The sequence below is a fragment of the Cnephaeus nilssonii genome (assembly GCF_951640355.1).
Source record: "Cnephaeus nilssonii genome assembly, chromosome: 13".
Taxonomy (NCBI): domain Eukaryota; kingdom Metazoa; phylum Chordata; class Mammalia; order Chiroptera; family Vespertilionidae; genus Cnephaeus; species Cnephaeus nilssonii.
In genome coordinates, this window is record NC_137084.1 from 530,023 (window position 1) to 539,567 (window position 9,545).

At 62.8% G+C, this 9,545-nt stretch overlaps 1 protein-coding gene across 1 annotated transcript; it reads right to left on the minus strand.

Moving 5' to 3' along the window:
• Window positions 1-201: 201 nt before the first annotated feature.
• Window positions 202-5,151, minus strand: ASCL2 (achaete-scute family bHLH transcription factor 2). The gene is made up of 2 exons (XM_079787631.1): window positions 4,111-5,151; window positions 202-3,573 (listed from the first exon to the last, which is right to left on the minus strand). Exon 1 carries the CDS (start codon window positions 4,674-4,676, stop codon window positions 4,116-4,118), a length of 561 nt encoding a protein of 186 aa, XP_079643757.1. The 5' UTR covers window positions 4,677-5,151; the 3' UTR covers window positions 202-3,573; window positions 4,111-4,115.
• Between the last annotated feature and the right edge of the window lie 4,394 nt (window positions 5,152-9,545).

Genomic DNA, 9,545 nt, shown 5'->3' on the forward strand with positions numbered 1-9,545 from the left:
CTTCCTCCAGCCCCGGCCGGGAGAAGCCTGGGAGCCGGCAGGGTGCTTGGCCCCGTCCAGCCCCCAGGACCGGGTTCTCTGTCACTCAGGGCTGACAGACCCCCCCCCCCCATTTTCCTGGCCCAGCAGCAGACCAGCAACAGTGGGCCTCCAGGGGGGTGTGAGGCCCGAGGAAGCGTGATGGAACCATGACGGGGCTGCGAACCCCACGCATCCCTGGCACCTGGGCCTCAGGCCACCCACTGAGCTCCCGGGCCCAGAGGTGGGGACAAGACCCCCGAGAGGGGCTGGACTCCGGGGGACCTGTCCCCACTGCTGTCACTCCTAAGGGCTCAGGACTGACTCGGCCCACAGACTCCGGGACAGCCGGCCCTGGGCAGGCCCGAGGGTCACCTGACCCACTCCCCGAGTTTATGGGAACAAAGACTGAGCCTAGGACACCCCCACAGGGAGTCCCACCCCAACCTTTACTGCCGGGGACGGGCCAGGAGCCCTGCTGGCCATGCGTACTCCACCCCCAGCAGCAGGCACTGCCCTCCCCCGCCTCCATCCCTCCCCATCCCGTGGCCCCTGGGGCGCTGGGAGATGGGACTGCAGCCCACACCATCCCCGCTTCTCCCCCCTCCAGTGCCCACTCAGGAGCTGTCCACTGTGGGACCTCCCTCCCAGGCCCTCCAGGCCGCACACAACTGCCACCCGCCTCACGTGAGCACAGGAGGGCCCATGTCACGGAGGAGGAGCCTTCGTGGCCCCGCCCCTGGCCTGGATGCCCCACCCCAGGCAAACACAGCAGGGGTGAGGGTGGGTCCCCAGACCCAGCCCAGCCAGGGGCTCAGAGGCGAGGCTGCCTTTGGGCATGGCTGTGCTGCAAAAAAAAACCAAAAAACAAATACAGTTTCAAAACATATCCTAGAGAACTGAAATGCATAAATATATCACAACTAGAGGCCCGGTGCATGAAATTCGTGAATGGAGGGGGATTCCTCAGCCCGGCCTGCACCCTCTCCAATCTGGGACCCCTTGGGGGATGTCCAACTGCCGGTTTAGGCCCTATCTACAGGGCCTAAACCAGCAGTCGGACATCCCTCTTGCAATCCAGGACGACTGGCTCCTAACCACTCACCTGTCTGCCTGCCTAATTGCCCCTAACTGCCCTCCCCTGCCTGCCTGTTAGCCCCTAACTGTCTCTGCCTCAGCCCCCACCACCATGGCTTTGTCTGGAAGGAAGTCGGACGTCTGGAAGATGGTGGGTCGACCGGTCTAATTAGCATATTACCCTTTTATTGGTATAGATATATATTTATATACTGTATATGAGGCCCCTAGAACCGTAAGAAATGCAAAAAATTCATTGTGAATAACTCGTGCTCGAATTGCCCCCCTTAAAAGTCAAATGGCCCCGCTGTGGGTGTGTGCTCACGTTGGGAGCCACTGACTCAGGGACAATCCCCCTCCCCCCCTCCATCATCTCGGGGGGCTGCCATTTCCAACTCCGTGGCAGGGGCCCTGCGGGGACGCTCTCCCTCGGGTGGCGGGGGCCACACCCAGGCGACACACCTGTGTCCTGGCTGGTCACCAACCACCGTCCTCCCCCTCTCAAAAGTGTCCTCCCTCGCCCGCCGGCGTGGCTCCGTGGTTGAGCATCGACCTATGAACCGGGAGGTCATGGTTCGATTCCCGGTCAGGGCACAGGCCCAGGATGCGGGCTCCATCCCCAGTGTGGGGCGTGCAGGAGGCAGCCGAGCCATGATTCTCTCTCATCACGGATGTGTCTGTCTCTCTCTCCCTCTCCCTTCCTCTCTGAGATCAATAACCTTTTCCAAAGCGAGAAAGCACAGGACAGGCAGCAAATACCGCCCAGGAGGTGCCAGCAGCCGCCGCCAGGACACGGGAGACGCTGCAGAACTAATGACCCCGTTTCTCCAATTCAGAAACATGCACGGCGGCTGCACAGGCCCCGAACGCCAATTCGACGTGCGGCCCTGGGCGCGGCCTCCGCCTGTGAAGCCTGCGGTGGGCGCTGACGTCAGAGGCCGAGCCGCCGGCCTGGCGCTCGAGGAAGGGGAGGGACAGGTGTGCACGGGGGCGAGAGTGGTGTGGCCCTTCCTTGGGGGATTCAGGGGTGTAACGATACAGTGTCTGGGATTCGCTTCAAAACCACGTGGGAGTAAAAGTGGCCCCTTATCAGTCATCCTTGACGCCCCATCTCCCAGGCTTCCCTCCCCAAACTCACGTGGTCCCCCCTGACCCCCACCACCTTGTGTCCAGACCTCTCCTGGGGTCAAGGTAAAGAGTCGCAGGAGAGCCCGGGGCCTGTGGCTCAGTGAGGTCCCAGAAGACTGTGGGGTGACCATACCCCCTCTGTCCCCTGGAGGCCAGTTCATTCAGCCAAGTCTGACCTCACATCCCCCACCCCCCCACCCCCGTCACCATGGGTACCCACAAGACATCTGCTCTCTGCCAGCCTCCCAGCGTCCCAACGGCTTTGACCCCACCACTCCCTGCTGAGAAGGGGTGCCTTCGGCACCTTAAAACAGCCTGGGGGATCCCCGCCCCCACCCCTGCAATAAAAGAGGGCTTTGGGCCTAGACTTCAAAGCTGCCGGGGCCCAGGTCAAAGGTAGCGCCCGCCCAGCAATCTCTGCAGGGCCTCTGAGCTGGGGGGCCCTGGGGGGGGGTGCCTTATCCTCTCCCGGCAGCTCGGGCTCAGGCACAGTGGCCAGGAGCCTGCCACGGGGAGCCAGACTCATCCGGAAGTCCCCTACGACCCCGCGGGGTGGCTCTGGTGTCACTCCCATTTGCAGGCCGAGCAACTTGTCCAGGGTCACCCAGCAAGCGGCCGGAAGTGGCCATCTGAACCCTGACCCAGAGGGCGGGCTGCCAAGGGGGACCACCTGGGGCCGGGGCCTGGCCCTGGCCCTGGCCCAGACGCCCGGGTGGGTCAGCAGCTTCCCCATCTCCACTTCCCAGCTGGGCGCAGCCCTGCCCGGACTCCCACCGGCCGCTGGCACCCGCAGGCGCCCAGGACCCTGCCACGCAGCACAGGTGTAACTGGAAAGCCCACTCCCCCCAGACAGCGTGGAGACCCTGCCAGGGGCCCTGTCCCTCGGGGCCCGTGGTGTCCAGATCTTGGCCAGGCTGGAGAATTCCAGGTAGTGGGGGTAAACCACCTTTATTGTGTTCCAAGTGACGGAGTCTTTGTATAAAAAAATGAGTTTCATGTTGCCCGCGTCCCTGGGCAGTTCGAGGTAACGTAGAAAAGGTAGATGCTCTGTGGCCTCACACCCCGGCTCCCTTCGGGAAAACTGCGGACTGGTGCCCAGCGCCGTGCCAGCCGAGGCCTCAGGGTGGGCAGTCAGGGTCCCAGGAAGCTGCCCCTTGGGGAGGTCGGCCGGGACCTGGTTCAAACTGGCACGTGGTCAGGATGGACGGCCAGGAGTCACGTCGGTGGGTGTGCGCTCCCAGGCGGCTGGGCTCACCGGGCGGGCGGGCGCGTGGCGGGACGGAGGCCAGGCCGCCCCGTGCTGGCTCCTCGGTGGGGATGGAGTTGCCCTGGGCCTCGGGGCGACGCTGCCTGGAAGCGAGGGGACAGGAGGCGCGTCAGTGCGGGATCCAGCCGCCTCCGCCCGCCGCGCTCGCTCGCAGGCGGCAGTTTCGTTTGTCGGTGGGTTTGGGAGCTCCAGGCTGTGGGCGCCTCGCTCCGGTCCGCGGCCCGAGCCACCGAGTGGGGGCGGGGCGGCACCCAGCCGCGGTGAGTCAGGGCTCCGAACCGCCGGCTCCGATTTGCAATGCAAAGTCTCCCCGCCTCCCAGCGCCCTCCTCTGCCGGATCGCACGCGGGGCCTCACCCGCCCCAGGGCCGTGTCCCCCGCCCTCCCCCCTCGGCGGCAGCGCAGCGGGAGGAAGTTTTGCAATCCCGGACAAACAAACGCCGGTCTTGCACAGGCTTGAAAAAGTTGGGGGGAAATGAAAAGCGAGCGAAATCTAAGCCATCGCCGGGCCTGGCGCTCGGCTCCCCCGGCGGACAGGGGCGCGAGCCGAGGGCCCGTCGACTCCCCCGCGCCGCGCCGCGCCGGCCTCCGAACCCCTCGTCCCTGCCGACCCGCGGGTACCTCGCTCAGTAGCCCCCCAACCAGCTGGAGAAGTCGAGCAGCTCGCGCTCCACGGGGCTCAGCGCGCCCTCGCAGCCGCTGTCGTCGGACGAGTAGGCGGAGCGCGGGGAGCCGGGCTCCGAGCTGCCCCCGCGGCCTGGGGACGAGGAGGCGCAGGAGGGCGAGGCGGCGTCCGGGGGGGTCTCGGGCGGCCCGCGGGGTGCGGGGCCCCGCGCGGCGGGCGCCAGGAGCAGGGTGTCGTGCTCGGCCAGCAGGCGCTGCAGCGCGCCGATGTACTCCACGGCCGAGCGCAGCGTCTCCACTTTGCTCAGCTTCTTGCTGGCGCCGCCGTGCGGCACGTGCTGCCGCAGCGCCTGGAACCCCAAGTTCACCAACTTCACGCGGTTGCGCTCCCGCTCGTTGCGCCGCGCCACGGCCGCCGCGCCGCCCCCGGTCCCTTCCGCGCCGGGCCGCCGCCGCCGGCTGCAGCGCAGCAGCTCCGGGGACGCGGGTCGCCGCCGGGCGGCGCCACCGCCGGAGACGCCCAGCGCGGGGGCCGCGGTCCGGGGCAGCGCGCCGCTGTTCATCGCAGCCGCATCCACGAGCCCGGGCACACCGCAGGGAGGTGCGGGCAGAGGCACTGGGGGTGCTGGGGACGGCCACGCCCCAAGGGGGGGCCTGTGGCACTGCGCCCCTCAGCCACTTCCCGGGGTCCGCGTCCCAGGTCTTGGGGCCAAAGAGGCCTGGAGACGGCGGGCCGTGGGCGCCGCGGGGCGTGGAGCGCTCGTGTCCCGCGCGTGCAGTCAGACGCTCCCAGGTCTTCCCGAGGCGACGCGGCGACCGGTTTTTAAATGTACAGATAACCCTCCTCCGCCCGCCGCCGCCTCCTTTCTCACGCCCTCCTTCCCTCGCCTCGCCCTCCAGCCACGCTTCGCCCTCCCCCTCGCGCGCACAGCCTGCAAAGACCAAGCCGGGAGCGCGTCCCCCTCCCATCCTGGGGGCACAGTCCGCAGGTCCCGGATGCGCCCACCCCCCAGGTACAGTCCGCAGGTCCCCAATAGGCTCCCCGCGTACGGCAGGTGCTCAGTGCGCCCCCCCACCCCCGCCCCAACGCAGTACGCAGGTCCCGCGTGCACCCCTCCCCCCCATCTCCGGGCGCTGTCAGCTCCCCTGTGCGAACCCCCCCCCCCCCCCGCCCGAGAGCAGTCCACGGGTCTGCGACGGTCTGGCACCCCCACCTCCGTGCGCAGCCGCCAGTCCCCAGAGCGGCCAGTGGCCCGCACGCGCGGCGCGCGGAGGAGGGGAGGGCGTGGCCCCTGGGACTGGAGGCGCGAGACCCCCTGGGGCAGCACGCGCCGCGCCGCCCGCACCCCGCACCCCGCCCCGCCGCGGCCGGCCGAGAGGCGGAGGCGCAGGTCCCAGCCAATCGCGTGCCGTCTGTTCGGCCCCACGCCCAGCCCCGGGAGGAAGCGCAGACGCTGGGCGCGTGGCTCCCGGGAGCGTCTCTAACAAAGCTGGGCTCCCGCTGCGCCCCGCCCCTCGCGCACCTCACGTACACCTGTTGCCGGCTCCTGCCCACCCTGGAACCCTCCACCCGGGGTGGGAGAGGGCCGCGCGGACCTGCGGGGAGCAGGGAGCCAGGAGTCCTGGAGACTAGCGCTGAGGTGGGGAGTCCAGGTTTCCAAAGCGCCTTTCTATTGAATTCAGAGAGAGGGGGGGGGGGGGGGACATCCATGATGAGGGAGAATCATTGATCGGCCCAGCCCGCAACCCCAGCACCAGAATCCATCCGTGACCTCCTGGTTCCTAGGTAGATGCTCAACCACTGAGCCCTGCTGGCCGGGCTCCTCCCTCTGCCTGCGGGTTCCGTGCGCCCTGGGCCTTGGGGAGCCCTGAAGCAGGGCCTGAAGGTTGGCACCCACCGCTTCCAACCCGGGGCAGCCATCTACCGACCCCCCGTGCCCCCCTCCCCCCCCCCCCGCAGCTCTCTCCGGTCTGTCCTGTCCTGTATTCCCCCCCTTTCCCCCCAAATCTTCCTGCGTCCCAGTGTGCTTCACTCCAGCCAGTCACCCCCTTTGGCCCTCCTCCCGTCTCCTCGGTTCTGCCTCTGTGGGCCCCGGCCACCCACCCTTGGCCTGGGCCTCCCGCTCCCACCTGCCCTGAGGGCACTGAGATGGAGCCGGTGGGGGAGGTCCCTAGGGGAAGTAGGGGGTCAAGAGAGTTTCCCGCTGACTGTTGGGGGGAATATTGGGGTCTGAGGGGACAAGGCCTGAGGACGTGCAGCATGCGCCGTTAATGGAGCGTTTTGTCCTGCCCCTCAGGAGGCCAGAGCCGCCAGGGGGTTGACAGGGTCACTAGACCAGGGCCGAGGCGGGGACCTCTGGGCATGGAGTAGCAGGAAGACTCCTCTGCCTGGAGGCACCTTCGGGTCTGGCTGGGGGAGGCCCAGGGCTGGTCCCAAGGAGCCCCCAGCATGACTGCCAGCCGGTGCCACTGCCCGTTCGGCTCCTGCCCCCCTACAGGGTGCTCCTGGCAAGCCCCCTTGGCCCTCCAGCTCGGGGAGTGACCTGGAGGCCGGCACCTGCCGGGAGCCAGGTAGGCCCGGGGCCGTGTGTCTTAGGGGGATGCTGACCGCGAGAGACTTGGGCTGTGTCCACAGTCCCCCCCTCTGGCCAGCAGGGCCAGCAGGTAGCAATGGGGGCCCCGACTCTGAAGCCAGGTAACTCTCAGGAGAGAAGAGAGCAGACAGCAGTGCGGGCTTCTGGGAAATGAGTGCCCACGGCCACCCCTGTGGGAACCTGCCCCTCAAAAGGTCTCAGAGCTTTCGGGGTTCCTACAGAACTGGGAAAAAGGAAAGGGAGCTGGAGTGTCCGTTTTAATATGTAAAAAGGTAAATTTTGGCCCAGCCAGCGTGGTTGAGCATCGACCTAGAATCCAGGAGGTCAGGGTTCGATTCCCGGTCAGGGCACATGCCCGGGTTGCGGGCTCCGTCCCCAGTGTGGGCCGTGCAGGGGGGCGCCGATCAACGATTCTCTCTCATCATTGATATTCTATCCCTCTTTGAAATAAATAAAAATATGCATTTTTAAAAATAAAAATTGAAAACATAACTTTTGGAGCCAAGATTATTACCAGGGATAAAGAAGGCAGTTTTCTAACAATGAAGGGTCAGCCGGGGGGTGGGCCATCCTGACGTTAGACCCGCAGAAGGAAGGACAAAGCTCCCGTCACCGGCGGACATTCCATCTCCCCTTCGTGCTGGACAGAACACGTGAACAGAAAGTTTAAACGAAGAGAAAAGGTCAGCCACGCGGTCTCCCAGCTTGACCTGAGGTTGAGGGCAAATCCCACCCGGTCACAGAAGCCTACGATGACTTCTCAGGGCGCACGAAGCCGCCACCAAGGTAAAGCCCCGACGGGCCACGGAACCAGAGCGTGGAAAGCGTAAACGGATCCTAGCTACGCAAAGCATACTCTGTGGCCACGATGGCCCTAAAGGAGGCCGGTAAGGGAGAGGTCTGGGAAACTCCGAGCACTGAAGAAGAGAAATCGATCTCGCCCTGGCCAGCGCCGGCCCGGTGGGTTGGGCATCGTCCCGTGCACGAGAAGGGTGCAGGTTCGGCTCTTGGTCAGGGCGCTTGCTTGCTCGGGGCTTGGACTCGATCCCCGGTGCCAGGTGTGCAGGAGGCAGCTGATGGATGCTATGCTGTCACATAGATGTGTTCTCTCTCTCTCTCTATAAAAAAAAAAAAAAAATTTTTTTTCAATAAAAATATTTGGGGAAAAGAAAAGTTAGAAATAACCCATGATTTGAATTCGAAATAACGTTGAACCAGATGAAAGTGAAAACACGGTCTTTCGAAACGTGTGGAATGCAGCACTTAGCGGAGAGTTTGAAGCACTCGGCACCAGTGAGACAAGAGGTTTCAGATCGCTGACGCCCGCTTCCTCACGAAACTAGAAAAGGAAGAGGAAATTAAACCCAACGTAAGTACGAGCAGCACAAACATGAGCGTCGGAGCAGGATCGGTGAAATGGAGAACAGTGGTCAGCAATCAGCAAAGTCAAAATATGAAGCCAACGGAGTCAGTGGCATCCACACAGGTTTCCCTAAAAGACAGACAGGCAGTAATTGCCGGCGTCAGGAAGGAGCGGAGGGCATCCATCACCCAGGCCCCGCCGAGATCAAGAGGATACTAAGATAATAGCAGGGACTTGATGCCAATAACGTCGTCACGATTATTTAATCGACTCCTTAAGAGACAGGAAGTACCAAAACTCAGTCAAGAAGAAATAGGTGGCCCAGCCGGTGTAGCTCAGTGGTTGAGTGTTGACCCATGAACCAGGAGATCACGGTTCGATTCCCGGTCAGGGCACAGGCCTGGGTTGCAGGCTCCGGTGTGGGGCGTGCAGGAGGCGGCCGATCCATGATTCTCCCTCCTCACTGATGATGTTTCCATCTCTCTCTCCCTTCCTCTCTGACATCAATAAAAATATATTTTTTAATAAAAGAAGAGATAGGCAACCAGAAGACCCCACGTGTGCTCAGTAAATTAAACGTGTCGTCAAAAGCCTCCCACCAACACAACTCCAGGCCCAGGTGGTGGCCTGGCTGGTAAACTCCTTCAACTGTTCAGGAGGAAAAATAAGACCAATTCTACATAAACTCATCCGTGACCACGGAAAAGGGGGCATACGTCCCAACGGGACGATTTTCCTCTAAGATCAGGAGCAAGACAAGGATGTCTCTTCTCAAAATTTCTACTTCACGTTGTTCTAGAGGCTCTAGCCAGTGCAAAACGGCAAGAAAAAAAAAAACCCAGCGGGGGCGGGGGAGGCCCAGATCGGAAAGAAAGAGGAAAATAAGTCCTTAGTCATGGAAAACATGATCGTCTGTGAAGGAAATCTACCCAATTCTAGAAACGAACAATAGTGGGTTTAGCAAGGTTGCAGGATACAAGATCAACACACACACACACACACACACACACACACACAACTAAAAACTAATTGGAAATTGAACTTTAAAATGCCATGCGCAATAACATCAAACATATTAAATACTTTGATACGAATAATGGCAGAAGTGGTGCAAAACCTGTACACTGAAAACCACAAAACGTGGGTGAGAGGAATTAGAGAAAACCCACAGAAACGAGAGAGACACCGTGTTCATAGATTGGGAGATCCAACAGTAAGACGTCCGTTTTCCCCAAACGGACCCACAGCCCCACGCCATCTCCATGAAATGGCGGAGCAGGTGTGTGTAGGAGTTGGTGAGCTGATGAGAAAATGTCCTCTGCTGTTGCCCTGCAGCTTGGCTCAAGTTGGTAGGAGTGTCGTTCCGTTCACGGAAAGGTGGTGGGTTCGAGTCCCGGTCAGGGCACACACCCAGGTTTCAGGTCTGGCACATACAGGAGGAGGCAGCCGATCCATGGTTCTCTCTCTCTCTCTCT

Bases quoted from the DNA above. Each gene is read 5' to 3' on its own strand.
- ASCL2 (XM_079787631.1), bottom strand. From the start codon at position 4,676: ATGAACAGCGGCGCGCTGCCCCGGACCGCGGCCCCCGCGCTGGGCGTC.